This window comes from Primulina tabacum, chromosome 15 (assembly GCF_025594145.1).
Source record: "Primulina tabacum isolate GXHZ01 chromosome 15, ASM2559414v2, whole genome shotgun sequence".
In the NCBI taxonomy this organism is placed as follows: domain Eukaryota; kingdom Viridiplantae; phylum Streptophyta; class Magnoliopsida; order Lamiales; family Gesneriaceae; genus Primulina; species Primulina tabacum.
The window spans coordinates 33,372,820-33,397,761 of NC_134564.1; the positions used below are offsets into that span (position 1 = coordinate 33,372,820).

General features: G+C 34.8%; 4 protein-coding genes and 1 pseudogene across 14 annotated transcripts; 4 read left to right on the forward strand and 1 right to left on the reverse strand.

Moving 5' to 3' along the window:
• The first annotated feature begins 14 nt into the window (after positions 1 to 14).
• On the forward strand, positions 15 to 3,239 carry LOC142526818 (amine oxidase [copper-containing] alpha 2, peroxisomal-like). The gene is made up of 5 exons (XM_075631427.1): positions 15 to 908; positions 1,059 to 1,443; positions 2,037 to 2,150; positions 2,289 to 2,827; positions 2,901 to 3,239. The coding sequence occupies exons 1-5, from the start codon at positions 130 to 132 to the stop codon at positions 3,112 to 3,114; spliced, it is 2,031 nt and encodes a 676-aa protein (XP_075487542.1). The 5' UTR covers positions 15 to 129; the 3' UTR covers positions 3,115 to 3,239.
• Positions 3,240 to 6,036: 2,797 nt separating this feature from the next.
• Positions 6,037 to 8,742, forward strand: LOC142526282 (amine oxidase [copper-containing] alpha 2, peroxisomal-like; annotated as a pseudogene).
• A 397-nt stretch (positions 8,743 to 9,139) lies between these two features.
• Positions 9,140 to 12,187, forward strand: LOC142526283 (primary amine oxidase 1-like). Its single transcript, XM_075630561.1, has 4 exons — positions 9,140 to 10,495; positions 10,602 to 10,715; positions 10,913 to 11,445; positions 11,540 to 12,187. The coding sequence occupies exons 1-4, from the start codon at positions 9,374 to 9,376 to the stop codon at positions 11,697 to 11,699; spliced, it is 1,929 nt and encodes a 642-aa protein (XP_075486676.1). The 5' UTR covers positions 9,140 to 9,373; the 3' UTR covers positions 11,700 to 12,187.
• A 373-nt stretch (positions 12,188 to 12,560) lies between these two features.
• Positions 12,561 to 19,455, reverse strand: LOC142526284 (uncharacterized). Of its 11 annotated transcripts, XM_075630564.1 has the most exons (16): positions 19,046 to 19,451; positions 18,883 to 18,962; positions 18,369 to 18,463; positions 17,776 to 17,939; positions 17,399 to 17,550; positions 16,833 to 16,951; positions 16,227 to 16,390; positions 16,025 to 16,088; positions 15,848 to 15,894; positions 15,499 to 15,570; positions 14,650 to 14,787; positions 14,300 to 14,455; positions 13,790 to 13,842; positions 13,496 to 13,674; positions 13,239 to 13,327; positions 12,561 to 12,754 (listed from the first exon to the last, which is right to left on the reverse strand). In XM_075630564.1, the coding sequence occupies exons 1-15, from the start codon at positions 19,113 to 19,115 to the stop codon at positions 13,267 to 13,269; spliced, it is 1,614 nt and encodes a 537-aa protein (XP_075486679.1). In that variant the 5' UTR covers positions 19,116 to 19,451; the 3' UTR covers positions 12,561 to 12,754; positions 13,239 to 13,266. The 11 variants fall into 11 exon arrangements, 10 of the variants coding, with proteins under 10 accessions (XP_075486679.1, XP_075486683.1, XP_075486684.1 ...); XM_075630562.1 differs by lacking the exon at positions 12,561 to 12,754 and having other exon boundaries at positions 13,001 to 13,327; positions 19,046 to 19,450; XM_075630563.1 differs by lacking the exon at positions 12,561 to 12,754 and having other exon boundaries at positions 13,001 to 13,327; positions 16,025 to 16,084; positions 16,223 to 16,390; positions 19,046 to 19,450.
• A 3,651-nt stretch (positions 19,456 to 23,106) lies between these two features.
• On the forward strand, positions 23,107 to 24,341 carry LOC142527250 (uncharacterized). The gene has a single exon (XM_075631993.1). The coding sequence runs from the start codon at positions 23,423 to 23,425 to the stop codon at positions 24,191 to 24,193; it is 771 nt and encodes a 256-aa protein (XP_075488108.1). The 5' UTR covers positions 23,107 to 23,422; the 3' UTR covers positions 24,194 to 24,341.
• Positions 24,342 to 24,942: the final 601 nt, after the last annotated feature.

Sequence of the window (24,942 nt, forward strand, 5' to 3'; positions counted from 1 at the left end):
CGTGCTGAAAGTTGAAAATGAAATATGAGCAGCCCATAAAATAAGGTTTCACAAAAAGCAGATGACTGATGATTCCACAGGCAAAATTTAGAGTTTCAGAATCTTCCATTCAGGAAAAGAAAGAAAAAAATGATTCAGACCCAAATAAATCTGATCTTCTTTCTATGTTTGCCCATTTTTTCAATATTTTCAGCTTCATATTACCATCTTCTTGATCCTCTGACACCATTTGAACTAACCCAAGTTCAAACTTTGGTCAAGAATTACTTTTCATTACCTCCACAAAATGTAAGTTTCCACTACGTAGGTTTAGATGAACCAGAAAAATCCACAGTCGTTTCATGGCAGTCATCATCCGGTAATCAAGAAATCCTATCCCGCCGAGCATTTGTTATTGTCCGTGTCAATTCAAAAAAGACCCACGAGATAGTAATTGATTTACTGAAGAACCTGGTTCTACGTGATAAAGTTTATGATGGATATGGATACCCTTTACAGAACTTTGCGGAGCAAATTGCAGCTGATAAGCTTGCGCGATCTTACGCGCCTTTTATTGCGGCGATTGAGAGAAGAAATCTCAAGTTAGAAGAAGTTGTGCTCTCGACTTTCACTGTAGGATGGTTTGGGGAGGAAAAAAGTAGCAGGTTGGTTAAAGTTATGTGCTATTATATGGATGGAACTATCAATCTATACATGAGGCCTATAGAAGGAATCACCGTGACCGTTGATCTTGATGATATGAAAATCGTGGGGTTTCGTGATCGGGTTATGGTTCCGGTTCCTAAGGCGGAAGGTACCGATTACAGAGAATCGGTGCAGAGGAAGTCGTCGTCGGATTCAAATGTTAAGAGTATGGCAGGCGAGAAACAAGTTGGACCTGGTTTTACATTGGATGGATATATTGTGAGGTATGGTACACTGATTTCTTTTTAGTAAGTTGAGTGTGATTTTTATGTAAAATGGAATTTGTATACTTTAGTTAAGCTATTCAGGAACAAAACTATCAGGTCCGACATGGGTTGATGTAGGCTGTTTTCCTGTTTTATTCTCCAAATCAGATGGGCTGATTGGGAGCTCCATGTATCATTTGACATGAGGGCTGGTCTGATCATATCCCTGGCCTCGATCTATGATCAAGAAAAAGGCGAATACCGTAGCGTGTTGTACAGGGGATTTGTGTCGGAACTCTTTGTTCCTTACATGGACTTAACTGAGGAATGGTACTACAGAACTTTCTTTGATGCAGGCGACTACGGGTTTGGACTTTGTGCCGTGCCACTCGAAGCATCGAGGGATTGCCCTGAAAATGCAATGTTCATGGACGGATACATCACTTCGCATGATGGAACCCCTGGATTAATGCCGAATGTTGTATGTGTATTTGAAAGGTATGCTGGAGATATAATGTGGCGGCATACAGGAAATGAAATTCCAGGAGAAGGGGTTAGTAGTACCAAGTTGTTATCTCTGTTCATTTTCTCTAGATTGGAATCTGTTGTCTGAGTTGGGAATGAGTCACGCTATGGGTAAACAAATCGAATGGAGTCATATATGATAAAAATTTGAAGGCTTGAATTCGGTTCGAATTAGTTCTATTCGAGTTCAACTCAATTTGAAGTTCGAAAATTTTAAAACTTTTGGCTCCAATTCGGTTCTGGATCGACTTGAAACATTCGAAAATGTTCGCTAATTATTTGAACTACTGATCAAAAATAAGTACAAGATTTAAAATTTATTATTTAATATATATTTATATTAGATTAATAAAATGTTAAGGTTCTCGAACGGCTCGCAAACTATCGAAGAAAATAATTTGGGCTCGAGTTTAGCTCGAAAAAAGTTCGAACATGTTCGAGTTCGGCTTGAATTCAATAAAAGCTCGAATACCAATCAAATATTTTTCGAAACGACTCGAAAAGCTGGCGAACGAGCTCTGTTAGTTTACATCCCAGCCAAAACATGAAACTTGTTTGTTTTGTGGTTTCCTGATTTGAGTTACATGTACACTCTAATTTGATTAATGGAGATTTACGCAGATACGAGAAGTGAGACCGGAGGTGAGCCTGGTTGTGAGAATGGTGTCGACTGTGGGAAATTATGACTACATTGTGGATTGGGAATTCAAGCAAACTGGGGCTATTAAAGTCACTGTAAGTCATGAAGCGACTTTGACTCATCGATCATTTTCTTAGCCAGTACTTGATGCTGCATAGGTTCTTGTTATTTAATGCTTCCGGTTTCTAACATTACCAACTCTTTTATTTCAATTGGATTTGTCGCTGTGCTAGATTGGGATGACTGGCTTGCTTGCAGTGAGGGGATCAATATACACACACAAGGATCAGATACAAGAGGATGTTTACGGTACAATACTAGCGGAAAACACGATAGGAGCAAACCATGATCACTTCCTCATTTTCAACCTCGATGTAGACGTGGATGGTGATGCCAATTCCTTCATAAAAACTACTCTCGAAACTGCGCGCTCGACCGGAAACAGCTCACCGAGGAGAAGCTACTGGAGGGCTAGTTCCAAGACAGCCAAAACTGAAGCTGATGCAAGAATTCAGCTAGGTTCAGGAGCAACTGAGCTATTAGTTGTGAATCCAAACAAGAAAACTGAAGTTGGAAACTTTGTTGGATACAGGTTGATCCCTGGAGCAGTAATAGGCCCTCTTTTATCAGATGATGATTATGCTCAAATACGGGGGGCATTCAGCAAGTACAATCTGTGGGTTACACCTTACAACAAGACAGAGAAATGGGCCGCAGGGTTATATACCGATCAAAGCCATGGAGATGATGATTTGGCGACATGGAGCTTGAGGTACTACGCGCGAAAACCAGGAGTCAAGAATATTTTTTGAATCTAAATAATGATTTCTTGAAATTGGATGCAGGAATAGGGAAATTGAGAACAAAGACATTGTGTTATGGTACACAGTAGGCTTTCACCATGCACCTAGCCAAGAGGATTTCCCTATCATGCCAACGTTGAGTAGATCGTTCGAACTCCGGCCGACGAACTTTTTTGAGCGCAACCCACTGCTCAAAGCAAAACCGTCTCCAGAAATCATTGGTCCTCCTGCAAACTTGAGTGCATCATTTCAATAAGTATCGCTTCTTCATTGTTATGTTGGTAATGGAATTATATTTTGGTTTTGTTATAATCTCTTACTATTTAATAAAGTAAGAGATGTGATACTAACCTTTTTATGTGAAAAGCCTAATTAACTATCGATATCAAAAAAATAATAATAATAATAACAACTACTTGATCGGTAAGGTAAATTTCCTAACCCTTCTCTGCTGCATTTCACACATATATATCCTCTTTTTTAGATTTCATTATATATTAAATATAAAATCTCACGATCTAATATTTTATTTATGTAAATATAGACAATGCCTTCCATGAGATGGAATATTGAAAATGCTAGGCGATATGGAATTCATATTAAGTAATAGATTAGCTTCAGTGAGATGAGTTGAACAACAAGAAGATGAACTTGCACGCCGTCGTGAATATTACTGAGGACGTCGAACTGAATCAGTGAATGAGTCAACTTCGAATAGTGCTGAAGTTTTTTATAAGCTCAATTTAAAAAACCCATCTGATTTAAAAAACGAATATCAACTTGAGTTTTTATTCAGATTGATATCTGTCTTATAAGCTCAATTTACGAGTAACTTCTTCTTAAACGCATTCTAGAAACATCTCTCACGTATTCGGCAGAGGAAATTCCTCCGGCAACATGTCCCTGACGTATTACTCGGTAGAATCTTTGAAACTCCCGATCATAAAATATTTCATCTCGCCCTTCAGCTCTTTCATTTTCTCCGTCAGCTTCTTCCGTTCCTCCCTGAGATTAAGATACAACGCTTCCATGCTCTTAGGCGATGGAGGAACGTACCAATCGCAGTTTTGAATTTTCTTGATTTGTTTCTTCGTGCCATTATCGTCGAGGCGAATGGAGAATATCTAACCATTTGCAAGATGACGCGCTTTGTATTCTCTCAGTCAACCCATACTTCCGAGAACTTTGGAATGGAACACTAGTTATTGGTATTAATTACGCATGTCATATCTATGAGTCTTTGTGAGTTGGTCTCAAGAATCGGTTATGTAAGGATATTCTAATTTCTATGACGTATGATAAATGGTTATCATGTATATCTCTCATGAGACGGTCTCACAGATCTAATGTATGCGTGATATAAAGAAAAAGAAAGTTGATGAGATACTGCAGCAAGGGTATCACCTTCACATCCAACGACTATTACTGATCAAAATATATCAGGTCCATAACTGACTTAATATAAATTTATTTTTTAAATTGCAATTATACATATTATTTATTTTGGGCATAATACCCTCGAGGTAAGTTAAAATAAATCGAAATGAAGTATGAATTAACGGGAAAGATTGAAATAGAGGATAATTTGACTAACAAGTAGCTATATTAAGTGCACTGTTTTCCTAATCTAGCCATATCAACTCAGCTCGTAGAGTTGCCTAATTTGTTTTTTCTATTAGTTTAGCTCATATATACACCGTCAAATTTTCACACAAATATCAAATTTATATTATAATTATTTACACCTCAGGACTCAAATGTTTAAATATTCGATAATTTTTGTTAATCTACCATCACTAATTAGAATCAATTACATAAAACATATATATATGGTAAAAACTTGTGTGAGACGGTCTCACGGGTCGTATTGTGTAAGACGAGTCTCTTATTTGGGTGATCCATGAAAAAGTATTATTGTTTATGTTAATAGTATTACTTTCTATTGTGAATATTAGTAGGGTTGACCCGTCTCACAGATAAAGATTCGTGAAACCGTTTTACAAGAGACCTACTCTATATATATATATATGTTGGGTTCAATAATTCTTTTAGCTTAATACAGAAATCGAAACGTGATTTTAAACTGTTATACGGCCTAAAAAATTTGAGTTATACTATTACCACAAACTATAAATTTTGGTAAAGCGCAAGCGCTCGATCCTATGTTATATTCAACATCTTACATCATTATCCCTCAAATGTTCACGTTTTTAAAATATTTAGACTTATATTATGTTAGTCACATAGAAGAGAGAAATTTTGAAGAAAAAATTGAAGCAAATTTTCTTCTTCGACTGAAAAAAGACTTTTATGTCATAGTCTCCTGCACATGTTGTATGATTATTCAGTCGATTGTTTTAAATAAGTATCACTTATTAAAAAAATAAAAATAAAATGCAAAAATTAAAACTAAAATATTTAATAAATTTTTTAGATTTGTAAAATAAAAGGAAAAATAAAAAAAATTATTTTGAGATTCTAAAAATTAGATTCAAATATTATTTCATCTCTATTATTAACTTTATTGCTTGTATACCATTTAAAACTTTATTGCTAGTATCAGTATGAAGTTAATGATATCGGTCCTACTTCATTGCCTATACTATAAAGACCAAAAAAGAAGTCAGAATTATGGGGCAAACTTTTAATTCACCAATTATCTATTGAAAAAATTCGATTTTTATGGTCGATGACTTATAGTTTATCAATTATTTGATGTAAAAATCTGCAACTTATGATAATATTTCGAGACCTAATTGTTAATTGTAGCAAATCTCATCTCCCTAACCTCAAAAAAAAAAAAAAAAAAAAAAAACTTTTATGTCCTATTAACATGTTATAAAGACTGACTAAATCAGAGTATATTTTTTTTACAAATCATATTTACGGAATTCTTTTTCTTAATCATCAAATTATTGAATCGATTTAGAATTGATTATTTTGGTTAATTAATAGTCATGGTCGATATTTGTAAGAATAAAAAAAATATTTTTAAACAAAAAATACATAAATAATTATATTTAATAAATTAATCGCTGAAATAAAATAACTCCATTCAACATATGATAATCCATTTACGTAAAAATAAATAACTGAGGACACGCCTGTTAACTTTCCCAAAACAATCTGTTAGCCTCGCCATGCCTAAATTATATAGTAAATCATTTGACTTGAAAGAGGAGATATGGTAGCCTTCCAAAATAAGATATAAAAAAATTTATTGTATTACGTATATAGATTTATATGCAATTTTTCATGAGCCGGACTATGTGTGTATATATTACATAATTTGGAAGAAGAAGCTCTGTATCCAAATCACAACGAAATCATGCTTCCCAAGCTCAAAAATCTCCTATTCTTCATTGTTTTCCTCATTTCTGCAGTCTTTTCAAGTTCAAGTTATCATCCTCTGGACCCTCTTACCCCATCTGAGCTCAACCAAACTCAAACTTTAATCAACAACTACTTCTCCTCACCTCCACAAAACGTAAGCTTCCACTATGTTGGTTTAGATGAGCCAGAAAAATCCGATGTTCTTTCATGGCAGTCATCTTCCAGCAACCAGCAAATCCCATCTCGCCGAGCATTTGCTATTGTCCGTGTCAATTCAAGAAGCCATGAAATAATCGTTAATTTATTGAATAACTCTATTATATCTGATAAATTTTATAATGGATATGGCGACCCTTTACTGAACTACGCAGAGCAACTTGCTGCTGGAAATCTAACACTATCTTACCCGCCTTTTATTGCTTCGATTCGGAGAAGGAATCTCAATTTAAAAGAAGTTGTGTGCTTGAGTTTTACTGTGGGATGGTATGGGGAGATAAAGAGTAGTCGAGTGGTTAAAGTCATGTGCTATTATTTGAATGGAACCGTGAATTTTTACATGAGGCCTATAGAGGGAATCACTGCGACAGTTGATCTTGATCGTATAAAAATCGTGGCATTTCGAGATCGGGTCGTGGCTCCTGTTCCTAAAGCAGAAGGAACTGAATATAGGTTCAACTCAAGTGTTCAGGGCCTGGTGAAACAAGTTGGACCAGGTTTTACATTGGATGGACATGTAGTGAGGTATGGTTATCTAATTACACGTACTTGCGTTAATTTGAGAAATAGCGTGGGATATTAAAAGTAGTACCGAATTTGAAATGTGAGGACTAACATGTTCTTGTATTTCTACAAATCAAATATATATCAGGTGGGCTAATTGGGAGCTTCATGTATCATTCGACATGAGAGCTGGTCTAATGATATCCCTTGCTTCGACCTATGATCAAGAGAAAGGCAAATACCGTAATGTGATGTACAGGGGATTCACATCAGAACTAATTGTTCCTTACATGGATTTAACTGAGGAATGGTACTACAGAACTTTCTTTGATGTTGGCGAGTACGGGTTTGGACTTAGTACGGTAACACTAGAACCATTAAAGGATTGCCCCGAAAATGCGACATTCATGGATGGATACATCACTTCACAGGACGGAACCCCCGCATTGATGCATAATATTATATGCATATTCGAAAGTTATGCAGGAGACATAATGTGGCGACATACAGAGTTCGGAATACCGGGACAAGTGGTTAGTTGCACTAGGTTTACTGTTTCGTTTTGTTGAATTCTTGAGCAGAACATGACATTGGCTGCTGTATGATTTCAATATTTTACGTTGTACTTTTATGATTTAAATTGAAATTGACGCAGATACAAGAAGTGAGACCGGAGGTGAGCCTGGTTGTGAGAATGGTGGCGGCTGTGGGAAATTATGACTACATTGTGGATTGGGAATTCAAGGAGAGTGGCTCTATTAAAGTCAAAGTAAGTGATCAATAAAGTTACGACTTTGATAAACTAAGTTGGTAGAACATTGTTAGTATAATGTTTCTAGTCTCCTACTAATTTATTCGAGTAATTTGCTTTTATGAACTGAAGTTTCATTACTATGACAGGTTGGGTTGACTGGGTTGCTTCAAGTGAGGGGAACGATATACACAAAGAAGGATCAAATACGAGAGGAGGTTTATGGTCCAATACTAGCAGAAAACACAATAGGATCGAATCATAATCACTTCATCAATTTCAACCTCGATTTAGACGTGGATGGTGTTGCCAATTCCTTCATCAAGAATAGACTTCAGACGGTTCGTGTGCTAGGAAACACATCTCCAAGGAGAAGCTATTCGAGGGTAAATAGCCAAACAGCGAAAATCGAATCTGATGCAAGAATTCAGTTAGGTTCAGGAACAACTGAGCTGTTAGTGGTGAACCCAAATAAGAAAACTAGAGTTGGCAACTTTGTCGGCTACAGGTTGGTCCCTGGAGTAATAGCAAGCCCCCTTTTATCAGATGATGATTATCCTCAAATTCGGGGAAAGTTTACGAAGTACAATATGTGGGTTACACCTTATAACAAGGCCGAGAAATGGGTTGCGGGTTTATACACTGATCAAAGTCATGGAGACGATGGTTTGCCTCTATGGAGCCTAAGGTATCATTGCATGTAAATTAGCATTCTGAAACACTTTTTTTGACAATATTACTGATTTCTTGATTTTGATCCAGAAATAGGAATATTGAGAACGAGGACATTGTGTTGTGGTACACGTTAGGCTTTCACCATGTACCTTGAGGATTTTCCGATCATGCCAACTTTGAGTGGATCATTCGAACTCCGGCCAACCAATTTCTTTGAGCACAACCCTGGGCTTAAACCATCACAATATGCCACTGATTCCGCAAATTTAAATGCATCGGGCCAATAATTCTGGTGCATTCGCTAGGGAGAAGGAGATGGATTTTTGTTGTGTTCTGTTCTCAGCTTCTCATATCAAATAAATGATTCAGAATAAAGTACTTGTTTCTGTAAAACATTTTATTCATGAAGGAGATGGATTTTTGTTGTGTTCTTTTTCTTTTTTTTTTTGTTGTTGATATATTTGGTAATAAACCGAAATTTTAAACCTGTGAAAGGCAGTCGTCCCCCAGTTGAAAAAGACAATGACTTTCTTGTGAAATTTATTCAAAACTTTCAAACTAAAGTTGTCACCTGCCTTATATCGACTTTTATAAAACCCAAGTGCCCATAAAATTTTCTAATAAATCCCAAAGGGATTCTTGTGAAATGATATTAATTAAAGTATGCAGCAAACAGATAGGAAACGTAAAGAAGCAACGGTTACTTGATGCCTCAAAAAGAGGAGAACTCGAGTATTCTTTGCCTTCAAAGCAAGAAAAAACATCAAACTTGACAACTAATCCATACAAAGTCGTTATGGCCATTAATAAGTTCTATGATACTTAAAAAAGAGTATGTCCCTTATCCTGAGATATGAAGGTAAGTCAAGTAGAAAGAGTCGCCACATCAAATAAAATCATTTAAGTTTTTGTGTGAGCTTTTTATCCCCTCGTTCAAGTTTGTGGTTTGGGACAAGCTTACGCTACATGGAACCAGTACTCGACCTACCAGTTATGGATTCTGAATCAACTCTGATGCAGATAAATTTGTGATACTATGACAATCACTCTATCAATCTTTTCTTTTGTTTGGTTTTTGTTAGAATCTACAAGCTTATGTCACCCCTTAGATCCTCTTACCCCTAATGAAATCAACCAAGTTAAACTCATTATTCAAAACTCTCATCTCATCTCGTTTCCTAATCTAACTTTTCATTTTCTTGATCTTGAGGAGCCAGACAAGAATGATGTCCTGAAATGGCTATCACTGCATAAAAAACATGGAACTTTCCCCAGCCGTCGAGCCAAGATTGTGATTCGGGTTAAGGGTGAGACTCGCGAACTTGTAGTAGACTTGATCACTCGATCAATCGTGTCAAATGACATGTACAGAGGCCATGGATACCCTCCATTCACGTTCACTGAGTTCTTCCAAGCTATCCAACTCTCGTTAAGGTATCCGCAGTTCCAAGAATCAATCTCAAAAAGAGGGCTTAACATATCAGAAGTCACTTGCTTGCCGCTGACAACCGGTTGGTTTGGTGAAGTTGTCACAAGAAGAGTTGTAAGAGTTACATGCTTTTACCGAGGAGGGACGACTAACATTTGGTCTAGGCCTATTGAAGGCGTAAGCTTACTAATTGATGTCGAAACAATGGAAGTCATCAAATATTCAGACAGATTCAGAGTACCATTACCTGAAGCCAAAGACACTGATTTCCAAAGCCAGGGGCCTAGCACAATATTCTGTACAGGAAATAGCTCTCAATTATCCATCCATGGACATGAGATCAGATGGGCAAACTGGAAATTTCATGTGGCATTCCATGCTCGTGCAGGGGTGGTCATATCCACAGCTTCCATTTATGATTCTTCCAAGAATAAGTATCGACATGTGCTTTATAAAGGGCATGTATCAGAAACTTTTGTTCCATATATGGACCCAACAAACGAATGGTATTATCGTACTTTTATGGATGTTGGGGAGTTTGGCTTTGGCCGCTCAGCGAGCACTCTAATTCCACTTATAGACTGTCACGGGAATGCATTGTACATGGATGGATACATGGCTGGTGCAGATGGACAAGCACAGAAAGTCTCGAATGCCATTTGCATATTTGAACGATACACTGGTGATGTTTCTTGGAGGCATACAGAAGTTGGGGTGCCTGGAAAAGTGGTAAATGGAGGATGCTATTACCTAACCTAATTAGTACCAACCCTTGTGCAAATGCGCAATTTGTTGGAGCATTTTTTATTCTGTAATTAACTGTTTGGCTTTGCAGATAACAAGTGGAGAACCTGAGACAGATCTTGTGGTTAGAATGGTTGCATCAGTTGGAAATTATGATTATATTCTTGATTGGATTTTCAAGAAAAGTGGTTCTGTTAAAGTAGGGGTAAGTGGCCACAATCTCTTTTCTTGAAAATTAATTTTTTCTATCCTAGAATTGAATTTCAAATTCTCTCAGCCAAATCTTCATTTGTTGTCAAATTTGTCATTTATCCATCAAAAGGTGAAGTCTTTTCACACAATCAAGAAATATTTTCCTTTTTTAAATATAAGTTATCCCTCGCTCGTTTTCTAATATGACAGGTAAGTCTAACAGGGGTATTAGAAATGAAGGCAGTAAATTACACAAGAACAAACCAAATAACTTCAGACATTTCCGGCACACTTGTAGCAGAAAACACGGTTGCAGACAACCATGATCACTTTCTAACATACTACCTAGACCTCGACATTGATGGTACCAAAAACTCATTCATTAAGGCAAAACTGAAAACAATGCCTGCCAAAGCATCACCTAGAAAGAGCTACTGGAGGGTCGTAAAAGAAACGATGAAAACAGAATATGATGCCAGGATTCAAATAGGTTTTGATCCTGTTGAGCTGCTGAGTATCAACCCGAATAAGAAGACCAAGATTGGGAATCATGTGGGCTACAAGTTGATCCCGGGGCGGCCAGCAGTTACGTTGTTGAGTAATGACGACTATCCAGAGATAAGGGCGGCTTACACTAAGCACCAAGTGTGGATGACTTGCTACAATAAGACTGAGACATGGGCTGCTGGTTTTTATGCTGATAGGAGTCATGGGGATGATGGTTTGGCTGTTTGGAGCCGAAGGTAATTATAATGCTCAAAAACAGGTATTTGTTTCATGTTATACCTGATCCATTTCTTAAAGAATTTGATCGACTAAATTTACATATTGGTGCAGGAATCGGCCAATTGTGAACAAAGACTTGGTGCTGTGGTATACAGTTGGTTTCCATCACAGTCCAAACCAGGAAGATTTTCCAGTGATGAATACACTTTATGATGGTTTTGAGCTCACCCCAGCTAATTTTTTTGACAGAAATCCAGTACTAACATCATGATAATTTAGTTGGGGTAAATTTTCAATTTTGATTTTTCTTCTGATCATCAAAGTACTATTTTTTAAAGGTATTCTGCATGCAAAGGGCTTTTTGTTTCCTTTTTATTGTAGTTCGATCACGCACACATGCAGCAGTCTTCTTTATTTGGATAGCTGATTTTTTATTCTCTATTTACTTACAGTATTATATATTTACTAGTGAACTTTTTATTTATATTATCATGTAATATTTTGTGAATATATTTTTCATGTAATCTTTTACTGAAATTCACTTTATAAACGTAAATAAAAAGACTTTTTTGAATGGCTTGGTTGACTTTCCCTTTTGGAGCTATAGTTAATTAGTTACCCTCGTACCATTGCTTGCTACTATCCTCGTGGCAAGGCCTAAGTTATTCCAGTCCCCTATAGTTACAATCTTAAATAAGTTTTGTATAAAAGAATCCATGGATTACATTAAAATTAAAAATTTAATAAATAATTTTTTATTATATTTTTGAATAATTAATTATAATAATCATTTAAATATTATAATTTTTTATTTTTAAGTACATAATTTTTATAATTTTTTATATTAGGGATATATAATATTTTATAAATTCAGAAACAAAAAATAAAATAAAAAAATTTATGATAGTTAAAGATGAATTATGAATTTAACAAATTGGCTTTTATGTTACTTTCAGTCAAATGAAAATAAGGCATTTTTATAATTTGAAAAATTATTTTTGATATAAAAAATAATACCATGGTTTGATAAATATTTTCTCTAGCCTCTCATACTTTATATAATATAATAATAACATAGATTCATGTAAGAAAGTTCTTATTGTTAATAGAGAATTTTTATTTTATAGCCAATATACAGCTTGCAAGGCCAAGCACTACGACCTTGAAATTTGATGATTTACACATCGTTGGCTAGTTGAATTGATTGATAAAATATATATAATATATATGAATAACATAATGATCCGTACCTTTAATCTTTTGTAAAACTTGAGTTTAGCACCAAATGGTTTTTATACTCATTTTCATGCTATATTGCTCCTTGATCTGTTATTAAATAGGTTAGATCATGTTAAATACTCTCAAAGTGCTCACAAGTAGTTTTATAAAAGTAGTATTGTCAAAGGTAAGACGACCCAGCTTGTGAGCATGCCCAAATACGAAGTTCTTCATGTTTCTAATAACAGAATAAATAGGTCTCTTGTGAGACGGTCTCACGAATTTTTATTTGTGAGAAAGTCAACCCTACTGATATTCACAATAAAAAATAATACTCCTAGCATAAAAAGTAATATTTTTTCATAAATGACCCAAATAAGAGATTCGCCTCACAAAATACGACCCGTGAGACCGTCTCACACAAGTTTTTGCCAAACAAAATATGGTACGAACAATATTCATAAGATGGTATAGCAGAAAATTAGAAAATAATCTAGGATATATCGATCTCTTTTCTAACAGCCTTCTCAACTAATTTTGTGGCAATTGTTTCTATAGAACACGAGAGAGGAAATTTGATCAAACATATAACCTGGGGATGGGGTGGCACAATAACAGATTCAGTCAGCATGCTCCCGGAAACGATAGATATTGCGAACAAAAGCCTTCTCTCTACGATATCTGCAAATAATAATAATATATCACAATCATTAGAAATAACCCGCCAAAACTTGGACGTCTAGAGTTAATTCCGAATGATATCGCCCCTTCATCTTTGTTATGTGATTGACAAACAAGAAGACCGAAGCTTGAGTAAGGGTATTATCATGCAAGAGGAATTATACTTACATTGTTATACCGGCTATACTGAAACACACAAAACCAAAAGAGAAGTGAACGGGAAAAGTCGTCCAGAAGTTATCTCGATTCAGATACGTTTGCTCGAGGATGAAAGTGGCTACACCTGAAAGTAGTAGGTATTCAAAGCCTGAAGGCAAGCAACCGCCAAAGGAAAAGGAGGAAGAATCCTGAATGCAAATAACAAGAAATTTAAATTTTGAATTGAAATATTTATCCTTAAGTTCCCTATTATCATTGATGATGATGGTCAAAGAACGTAAGTTGCATAGGATATAGACATACCTTGAAATATCTTTTGACAAAAACGGCTGAATAGATTATCCTGAAGATCATGTCTACGGTGCAGTCAAAGAAGCAAAGACATGGATCGTAAATTATCATTGACCACATTGGTTGTGTACTAAATAAATGCAACCATATCGTTTAACAATATCGTCTGGATAAGACTACGATATTTGTTACATTGTAGTAAAACGTAACATCTAAGTCAGAAAAAGAGTCATCTCAACATCTCTGTCTTGGACTATCATATGGTGTTAACATAATTATTACCATGGCTATGATTCTCAGGAAGCATTATGAGCCGTGAAACAAAATTGGAACATGATTGCATTGAGCAGGATATGTTTTTCTTTAAGCCCAAAAAGATAAAAAGAACTAAAACCATTGAAATGCTCAGATGGCCAACATAAAGATCATAACGGATACCCAAAGACTGAGTGGAACATATTGTCTATTTGTTGGTTTTCTCACAACCAACAACAGTGGGAAGAACTTAACCATGAAGGATACTCAAAGAGTTTGCAAATATAAGTCCAACTGCACCCGCTGATTGTATAAGCAAGACATTCAAGACTAGGTAAATCAGAGAGAAGACAAGTAATGAGTCATTTGAGCGCTTAAGTTGATTCTCAGATGCCACAGCATGCAAAAACGCTTCAGATGTCCCTGACAACAAGAGAAAAAAAATCCTCTTAACTACTAATAAAACTTCAAGCAAATCAGTCGAGCTTGATCCAGATTAATGCAGCCAACCCCACAAAACCGATGGAATTACTGCTAATTGCACCAAAAAAAATTAATGTCCAAAATAGAAGAATAAAGCTATATATCATAACGCAATGTAACAAGCCAAAACTTACCATTCATGGCTAAAACTATCACATACAGGCAATAATATCGGAGTGCTGTTGAAGCCTCTCCATCACTCCACTTACGACCATATAACAATCTTATGAGAGAGTAAGAATAGCTCGGGCCAAATGCAATAATCATCAGACCTGATCATTTAAAAAACATTAAGTTTCAAAAACATAGAAAAGGTTAAAAAAAATTCAAGCATTGCTAGCCATAAAGGTAATATATACAAGGTAGCAAACTCTGGAAAATAAAAGTTCCAAACACTCTTGCCGATATATTTGTTTTTCCTAGCAGAAAGTCAAACTACATATTTTATCCTTGTAATGAACATTTTCTAATCATTTTGAAGGAAATTTACCACTCTGTAAGTTTGGAGGCATGTTAAAATTTAATTCAGCAGCAATTAACGAGCAAACTACTGCAGGATCAATTGTTCTATAAGGCTCTAAAATTTAACTACTCCAGTAAGTGGTTGCTAGCTTTTTTATCCCCATAGTAAAAATTGATGCCCGTAGATTCGGGATTTAAGATGAAAATCAGGTGAAAAATGGCAGCCCAAACATAATTGTAACCTGTTATTTTGAAAAGAAGTTGAACGCTAAGAAATTGAAATCTGTTAAAGATTTTTACAATTCATGGACCAGCAGTAAGATTTTCTTCTATAATTTCTTATTTCCGCCAGTTTCCCCAACTCAAGTCAATAGCTTCTAGTCAGAAAGGCAACAGCATACCAATAGGCGCAGTAACAAAATCAAGTAGACATCAAGATCATCTAAGCAATAATATTTGCATTATCACACTGGAAGGCAACAACGATTTGCTATGGGACAAAAATGTGACAAAATAATTACCGATGAGCAAAACAAGCTTCAGAGCATCTGTCAGACGCCTTCCAAGATTCCTTTTTTTCTCTTCGTAATCCCCTACATGGACATTAAGATAAAAAGGTTAACATAGTAAAAAATGAAAGCAAACCTAAATTAAATGACGTTGATAAACACTGGAAATGTTCGATCTCATAGGAAATGATCAATTTGTTCCACATTCAGTCAATAATTAGAAAATGGGGAGTGCACTAGCACATGTTACTCTAAGGATGGGGAGAAGTTCACAATTGATAATATCGTTTAATCAACTCTACTAAACCACAAACAGACTCAAAGAACATCATTCATATTGATCGTGAAGAAGCAGGACCACCTGCATCATCAACTAATAATGGCCTATGGATCGGCAATGATGCACACCTAATGCATTGAATCATATATTTCAGCATCTGAAAATGCAAATAACGGCAAAACATTGCTGGAAAAAAAAATCTTTTTTCTTGGTTATAGAAAAGATACGAAATAGAGAAGAGATAAACCTGATGCAGACCTTGCAAATGTAGCATATGAAGTTTCTTCAAATGGAAGAAAAACCATTCTCACCACTAAGCTCCCTAAAAGATCAAAGTGATACATATAAGACAACTCACTCGTGGTTTGTTGGAATCCCTCACCATATCTGAAAAGTGAGTGATTAATCCACACCAAGCAACTACAAATACAAGGAAAAGGCTTCATGAATGACTACTTGCCTAGTTTGTCCACGAGTCCATACACTGCTTGGTTATATGGTGTGTCCAACCATATGAGGACCATTTTTTCACCTTCCTGAAGAATCAATTTTCGGAAAGATTGAAGAGTGAAAATCAAACACATGTTTGCAAGTGGCTGGTCATAATCCATCATATTCCCAACACTGCACAAAATAAGCAGCTTACAATGAAAACTGAATAAATTGACTTCTTTCACTTCGAAAAACTTCTTGATTCAAATTAAAAAACAAATATTTTGCTCCAACATTATAGAATGTAGAAGCAGATTTCACATGTGTCGAACTAATACGTCATAACAGATATACAAGCCCAATAATTAATCAGGGTTCCCAAAAAAAACACGTATATTACTATATGGCATGAAAAGATATCACATAAGCTAAATTACATTTTGAATAAGGTCAAACTTAATATTTGATATACCACAAGATCGCGAGGGTTTGATATGAATCATGAAAGTACTACTATGTGTTCAAATAAAAAATTTCACTGCAAGGAACGAGATATATCATTATTTTCCTTCAACTTACTACACATTGAGAAAAAATGCCAGATAAAAGCATGAATCTCAAGATAGAGCAATACCGGAAAGGGAAAAGGACATCACTTTTATAAACTCGGGATAGAAGAAAGTAACCCCAATAACCTAAAAAAATAAAAGCTCCATATGCGGTCTGGGACAGGGAAAATACAATTGCTTTCTCCTGAAAATAAAACATACAATTGTTCATGCTAGAAGTCACAACTAACCTGACCCTCGACACTAAACAGATAAGTTTAGCACAAGGTAAAGCAGGCACATACAGAAAAATAAGTAAAGGAAAAAGATTGAAAGGTTGGATTAAAAATGAAAAGATTTAGGACTACAAAAGGTGGAAGATTATTAAGAAAGGCAAAACTTGCAGGCCATGACCATCAAACATATAGACTAACTGAGGATATCAAAAGCAGCTCTCAGGTATGTCTAGAGTTCCAATCAAACATTAAAAGAGCAAACAATAAATAACTAAAGCTTTATTCAATTCATGTAATTATACAGTTGGTCGACTCTGACTTATAAGAATAAAGGAATGTAAAGGTTCTTCACGTTTGAAAGAACATACAAAAATGTCCTTCACATTTGACAATACATAGAAAAAATTTCCACATACCAGGTCAGGTTGCTTCAAGATGAGGAAATATGTTGTAATACAACGTGAAAGAGTGGCTGCAGTTTCAACTAGTAGTCGCAATCGGAGAAGAAGCAAGGTCTGGGACAAAATATAAAAGGGTTCAGCCAGTAGCTCAAGTACACATGCAAAACCTACATATGCATGAAAATCCAATCATCAAAACGCCTTAACTAGAGAGAGAAACATAAATGAGAGAGTTATGAAGGTTATAACAAAATCAATATGGAATAACAAAATGCATTATTTTCAAATGCAAAACCTTTTGTTATGAGGAAATGTAGATCTTAAAAGAAAGGTTTTAACAATTTAGTTTCAGAATTAGATATGTAAATTATGAAAATGCATAATTAGCTAACCGTTAATCAAAATAGCTTGTGCATATGGACTAGAGTAACTTAGGTCCTGCCACCAGAATACTAGAAAGCATGCTACAATTGTAACCATAGCTCCAAAAGGGAAAGTCAACCAAGCCATTTTCAAAATCTTTGCTGCATTCGCTCTGGTGGCTGAAGCCCCATCACTGCAAAATAAAGCTGTCTTTCAGATTTTTACTTCCATAAATGGCACAAGGACTTTAATGGGCTTAGGAGAACATTCATTTACGTTCAATTCAAGACAAAATGGCACTTTAACTCAATCATTAACTCATTAAACAATTAAGCTCCATTCCAAACAACCGCAAAGGAACTTCAGATATCTTGGTAGTATCATCATATGACCTGGTTATATTGAATACAAAACAAAAGGCAGAAAAACCTTCATGAAACAATGACAATTCTTCAATATACTAGATCATTTGAAAGTTAACAACTACTTGAATGAAGCAACTTAAAGCAAAATAGTGAATCCAACCGAGCGCATGGAAATAAGTAGAAATTTTTTGCATGAAAAACAAAAAAAAAATGTTCAAGCCCTATAGTGGCATCAATAGAAACATCCAAGGATATACCATCCAACATCTGCCCTCATGCACGCACGCCGAAACCCCTCTCGGCTGAGAAACAATACACAGGTAACAAATAGATGAAACTGAATAGCATACAGCTGCATTTTGTCAAAAAAATAGAGTGTTAGCCAACACCTGAAATTATTGATACCACCATATAGCCAATGGGACTCGATGACCATCGATTGAATTAATCGTATGCACGTTAAAAATTTTAGATGATATGATTCAAGAAAAGTGTACGACCGAAACATGTGATTCAGCTCAGCAATTACAACTCGAGAGGGCAAATAAACTATAAATCTAAAACACACACACACACACAAATTCTTTTTGGAAATACGAAATAGAATTCAAACATTATTTACCAACAATAATTAGTGTTATTATTGGGAACCAAAATTTAAGCTTTCCACCAGAAACTACAAAATCAATTCGAATCATAACATGGGTGTTTCCCAATTGTCAACTCTTATCCTCAGCTTCACTGCAACAAAAAGAAATTTTATTCATATACCGCATAATCTTCCTCAGTCAAGTGTCTGACGATCCAGGAATTGAAAATGAATGGTATTCCCCTTGACAAAAGTTGCGTAGCTACAAGCGCAAAATCATTGTAATTACAGCATTCTAAGACTAATAGTGGTCAAGCTAAGTGGATAATATTGATAGAACCGTACCCAATAAGTACTTGAAAGTACGAGGCAGATTGTCACCTCCGTCTCCATGGGAAAGCTTCGACTCTGACATCTGGGAAACCAGTTCTCAATTGGATCCTGTCTGGATATTTAAGAAAACGGGTCTTTACCCAAGGCCCATTTTGTCGAATAATGGTGCTAGAACAAGGCCCAGACGATCCAACTTATCAAGCTCGTGAGTCGTGAGCTGCCCCAACTTCCTGTAGAAAAACTGAATTTGGTGTCTTGTGCTTAACAAGACACAATTCCAAAATCCAATCATGTAAAGTCACCACAACTAGCCCAAAGACCCAAAAACTCTACCACCGACGTGTCCCATCAAATCAGAAACTTTTGCTGTCAAAGATAAATCCTCATTGTCAACTTAGCGGAAAAGAGAGAGACAATTTATCATCATGGTATGCAAAGTTATTTTTGTTTTTTTTTTTTTTTTTGGGGGTTAAGATTGCATTTCAAGCTCGAAACAAGGGTTCTTTGGGCTCGATCCACTCCAATAGATATGTAATTTAGGGAAACCTTTGTGGTGGTAACGTCATTACGGAGTAATAACGTGAATTAAGTAAACAGGAAGAGGAAGGAAATTATTCAGTGTTGTAGAATGTGTTATGAAAGCACCCTGCCTAAATCAAGAACTAAATCTTTTTGATAATTGTTCCAAGAAGAAAACCAGTGCATTATAAATATTGAAGTTCAAAAATTAAGTAGAGACCTTTCAAAATCTACTGCTTAATTTTTGAATAAGTTTTACGTGAGACGGATTTTGAAATCTATATACTGATTCAAATTTATAATAAAAAAATAATATTTTTATGAGTTAGATCGGATATGATTTGATATTTATATCACAAAATTAGTGTGCATGACGATTTTACAAGAATATTTATGTTATTCATTTAAAAAAAAAATTTATTTAACTTGAAATTTGTGACCAGACATATTTTTTTAAAAAAAAACAACCTCTCCATGACTCTAATAAGAATAAAACATTTTTTAATATTAATTTAATTATCCTAAATGGGCCCCAGTTTCATGTTTCATGCTTTTTCGGATCTTTTTCCCGGGTTTGCAGGTTCCTCTCAGTGTGGCCCACATTAAATTTAATTTCTTCCTTCTTTTTTGTTACTTCGAGTTTTCTCATTGTAATTTAAGTATTTAACCTAATTAACTTATTTATGGGGTAGTGAATTATATATTATAATAGAAAATTAACATTTCGGGAAAAAAAATTTATAGAGGATTTAAAATTAGTACCACATTCTAACGTGTAATAAACGATTTGTTGAGTCATATGGAGATTGACACGACCACATTTTTTAAATTTTCAAGTTTCAATAAGAGGTTGTTTGATTAAATTTATTTGAATAACTTTCATATATCTTATAAGTTTAGAGCCAATCGACTATACAGTCTTACTTTAAAACAAACAGATAAAATATATGCATAAAATAAAATAATTAAATTTAAATATAAAGGTGTATTTAGTATAAAAATAATGCAAATGAGTATTTCGGGACATATAAACTGTCAAACAACTTATTTTATCATTTATTTTATAAATCTTTATAAAGAGCATATTCGTCCAACAACGTTTCTTGGTGCTTTAGTAATATAAACATTATTAAGTATGATGAGTCAAAATATAGATGAGTAATCAACATGAATGATTATTCAAACATTGAAATTTAGAGACGACACAACCTTGAGTTGAAGTTCAAGGTCACAGATTTTATGATGTTTTAAACTAATTTTTATACCTTAATTACTGCTAATACAACCAAGGATTAATAGCCTAAAGCCTCATATTCTCTCTAATCTAAGGTTTGTTAAATAGCAAAAATTTGTGTGAGACGGTCTCACATGTCGTATTTTGTGAGACAGATCTCTTATTTGGGTTATGCATGAAAAAATATTATTTTTTATGCTAAGAGTATTATTTTTTATCGTAAATATCGGTAGGATAAAAAAAGAATAATTATTGTTACAGCACATATATAATTATGTATATTTTAATAAAGATTTACTCGATCTATGCTTAGCTGTGAAGAGCATATAACAGTTCTCAAAATCTCAACGCAGGATTTTCAATAATGGACATTGGACACGATCATGCCTTTTATTAATTCCAATTTTTTATTTCACATTATATTTTATCTTCTACCTTTTTATTTTTATATAACTAACAGTTTTTACAAAAAATCGGACTAATGACGTATATAATATTTGAATTTTCAATTTAGATGTTACATAGTTTGGTTCTCATATTTCAGAGACTACGAGTGTAACAGGAGCATCAGAAGATAAAAAAACAATGACTATTGAGAACGAATTAAATCAGATGATTTTATTTCTCAATCTTTCTGACTTCCATGAAGGTCGAAAAGATTGAAAAACATTATACATGATATTTTCTTAAATAGAAAAGAAACTAAAATTAATTAATAACAGGACATATTATACATTTAAAGCGTCATTAAGATTCATGAGGTCAAATAAAAATACACAAATTGAGCAAAGGATATACAAATTCATTCATGTAAAATGTAAAATGGCAAGAATGGCCATATTCCTGTGAGAAGAAAATAACACAATTTAACAAATAACATTCAGAAATCTTTCAAGGGTGTATGTGTCAAAATGACAAATATTCTGTGTGGTTCTTGGATTCAAGTCGAGAAATGAACTGTTTCACATGGCATGTATTAGTTTCATGTGGCCACATGCAAAGGACCTCTCCCATGTTATTTTTTATCAATGTGCGATGAAAGTCAGAGAAGACTACACCTTCTCTTTCTTTGACTAATCCATGTCTAATTTATTCATTCACCGCTCGGAAAATATATCTAATTACCCTTAAATAATATTTATTTTAATAAGGGACTCGATATTCCACCATGGAGCTATTAAGTAAAAAATAATAATAATAAAAATTGAGAATATTACATTTTCAGTCGTGTGGCTCGTACATTTTTCATGTTATTGATCAATTTATTATCTTAATCCACTTGCATTTTATTTTATTTTTTTTGGTTTCTCAAATTTAGGCATTTTCATTGGAATGCTGACGTAAAATCGGATACATAAAGAAACGTTTGTCACCAGAACAGTAATTTCTGGTGATGTGTCATCATCTTCCAATATCATGTCAGCAATACGATTAAAAATAACTAAGATCGAGAAAAATGCATATTAATGGAGTAATATCGTAAATTGACGAATAACAAGAGGAGAATTCAAAATCGAAATAGTTAGAACGCCCTACTTACATATATGTTGATGGGTCATATCAACATCAATGCTTTCAGGTGCCAAACAAAGGTTTGCTCCAAAACCCCATGAAATTCCTAATTCAATAGGAGGGGATCGAGTGAGCAGATTTGCACATAATAATGGCGTGGCTTTATTAATCGCTTCTGTTTCGTCATTCGTGTACGTTATGTTTAATGGAAACAATGGCATGCAGGACCCACGCTGCTCAAATTCTACTGTATACTTGGCCTTCCCTTTACAATAACCAGCAGTACATTGCACCTTCACATCGAGTTGCGGACATCCCCTCACGTTACGCTATAATAACTATTTTTTAATTTTTAATTTTTAATTTTTTGCCGTAAGACTCGAGAACCAAAAGACAGTACTATGTTGCATATCTGATCCATATATCAATGTAATAATTATCTATTGTATCTCGTAATCTTTATATTTTTCTACCACGGGAAACAAAGCAAGTTAATCGCAATGTCGTCATCAGGTAATCACAAAGATGGTATATATTCTTACATTTTTGTTATTCATTATTTCAAAAAATTTCTTTTAGTCTTTGAAAGTTATAAATAATCCCCCGTGCCATATATATCCTTAAAACCTTACAAAATAGCCGTTGTCTCTATGTTTTTTTGGCCTGTCTTCACTTATTTTTGTATAATATTATATTGATGTTTGACAGATACATCAATCATGATTCATGCAGCTGCCTAATTAAGTTGTATATATCATTGTCCAAAAATATTCGACAAGAAAAAGTTTTTTTAAAAGTATATGTATATATATATGTATACGTGGTAAATTATATTTACCTCCAATAAATTACTGAACTTGGTGACAAAAGTGGAAGTTTTTTTGTCTTTTTAATCTTCCAAGGTGTCCATGTGCTGTCCGCAAACTCCATCAACAAACTTAGATCACTTGTTTGATCTTCACCAGACCACCTAGCTTTTAATATTACCAGCCGTCCAAAAACGTTACCTTGTCAAATATTAAACCTAAATTACTTAACTCTTGTCAAAAACAAATAATCAAACCGTAAAAAGCTTTTCATCCCTCTATAAAGCACACCCAAATTCCGCAACTCAAGGTTCATGCATGATTGATCTAACTCACCAACCAAACTCTCCAACTTCATCGCAAATGGAATCCCGTCAAGCCACCTCGAAGTCCATCGAACCGAGCTTTAGCCCCGTCTCGAGCCCCAGGATTTCTTTCTCGGCCGAGTTTCTTGACGAAAACAACTTCATCTCCATATGTCCTAACCCTCGTGCGGAGAAAGAGATGGCCGAGAGGGCTTCGCGCAACGTGGAATTCGAGTTTCTTTCGGGAAAATTAACCGACATGATCGCTGCGGATGAACTGTTCAGCGAAGGCAAGTTGCTTCCCTTCTGGCAGATGCATCATGCCGAGAAACTCAACAAGATCAGCCTCAAAACGGAAAATGCCGAGGAAACGCCGGGGGAAAGCGAGAAAAATAACAAGGGGGAGAGCAGAATCAACTGGTTTCTTGATGACGATCCCTCCCCTAGACCACCTAAATGTACTGTTCTGTGGAAAGAGTTACTGAGGTTGAAAAAACAACGTGCCTCGACTCTAACCACGTCTTCTTCTTCGTCTTCGTCCTCGTCTTCTTCTTCTTCTTCTTCAAACTCAGCTGCTGAAATTCCTTCAGCCGATCATGAGAGAAAAGAAGGGGTAGGGAATAAAGAAAAAGTAGTGAAAAGAATCAAGAAAGGCCTCGAAAGAACGAGATCAGCTAATATAAGAATAAGGCCTGTGATTAATGTGCCTATTTGCAACCAAGGGAAATACAGTGCACTGCCTCCACTGTTTTCTTCAAGAAAAGGAAAATTAACAGAGAGGTAAAAGATTTCGAGCTGATGATGTAGAAATGTTGTATTCGCTATTTTACTGTGATTTTCCCCCTTTTTTCCTCATTTTTTTGGGTTTTTTTTTTTAATTTTTAAATCAAGATCGATGTTACAAGAAGTACGTAAATGAATATATCCTCTGAATTGCATCGTGAATGCTATCTATTATATATATATATAATATTCCAATATTTTGACATAATTACACATTATTATCTCGTGGCTTATAGCAAGAACAAGACAGGGAACATGATCCAGGGAGCTAATATGATGTTGATTTTTCAGAGTTTCCCTTTTGATAAAATGTTTGAAGATTATCAAATCGGAAGAGGTGGATGTTTGACGAACTTCACATGCTTAATTAGTAGAAATAATATATTAAATAAGACGCTAAAAATAAACTAAAGTAAACTTCAGAACATTTCATGTGCAACCATCAGACAATGGAGTTCAGATAATATATAATCTATAAACATATAAAGTCCTGCATGTTCTTACTACATTTATCTTTATCTCTTACAAGATTTACAATTACCTTGATGAGTTGGACCAAGTTTTTTTTCACATTTAATTATATATACTCATCCTTTCACTTCTTATATTCATCAAATTTTTGTGCACAAATTTTATTTATTTTTTTTAAAAAAAGAAGGTTTCTTGAAATGGATGATCGGATTTCTAATCTTGCAACTTATACCACGGAATCAATCCTATCACACATTTGGGATAGACATTTTCTTAAGA

Excerpts from the sequence above, each read along its gene's own strand:
- LOC142526818 (XM_075631427.1), top strand. The coding sequence starts at position 130 with ATGATTCAGACCCAAATAAATCTGATCTTCTTTCTATGTTTGCCCATT. Across the intron at positions 909-1,058 it reads TTGGATGGATATATTGTGAG|ATGGGCTGATTGGGAGCTCC; the intron begins GTATGGTACACT and ends TCTCCAAATCAG. Across the intron at positions 2,151-2,288 it reads CTGGGGCTATTAAAGTCACT|ATTGGGATGACTGGCTTGCT; the intron begins GTAAGTCATGAA and ends TCGCTGTGCTAG.
- LOC142526283 (XM_075630561.1), top strand. The coding sequence starts at position 9,374 with ATGACAATCACTCTATCAATCTTTTCTTTTGTTTGGTTTTTGTTAGAA. Across the intron at positions 10,496-10,601 it reads TTGGGGTGCCTGGAAAAGTG|ATAACAAGTGGAGAACCTGA; the intron begins GTAAATGGAGGA and ends TTGGCTTTGCAG. Across the intron at positions 11,446-11,539 it reads TTGGCTGTTTGGAGCCGAAG|GAATCGGCCAATTGTGAACA; the intron begins GTAATTATAATG and ends ATATTGGTGCAG.
- LOC142526284 (XM_075630564.1), bottom strand. The coding sequence starts at position 19,115 with ATGTCAGAGTCGAAGCTTTCCCATGGAGACGGAGGTGACAATCTGCCT. Across the intron at positions 16,391-16,832 it reads GATGTCCTTTTCCCTTTCCG|TGTTGGGAATATGATGGATT; the intron begins GTATTGCTCTAT and ends TATTTTGTGCAG. Across the intron at positions 13,843-14,299 it reads TATATTTGCAAACTCTTTGA|ACATGATCTTCAGGATAATC; the intron begins GTATCCTTCATG and ends ACTGCACCGTAG.
- LOC142527250 (XM_075631993.1), top strand. The coding sequence starts at position 23,423 with ATGATTGATCTAACTCACCAACCAAACTCTCCAACTTCATCGCAAATG.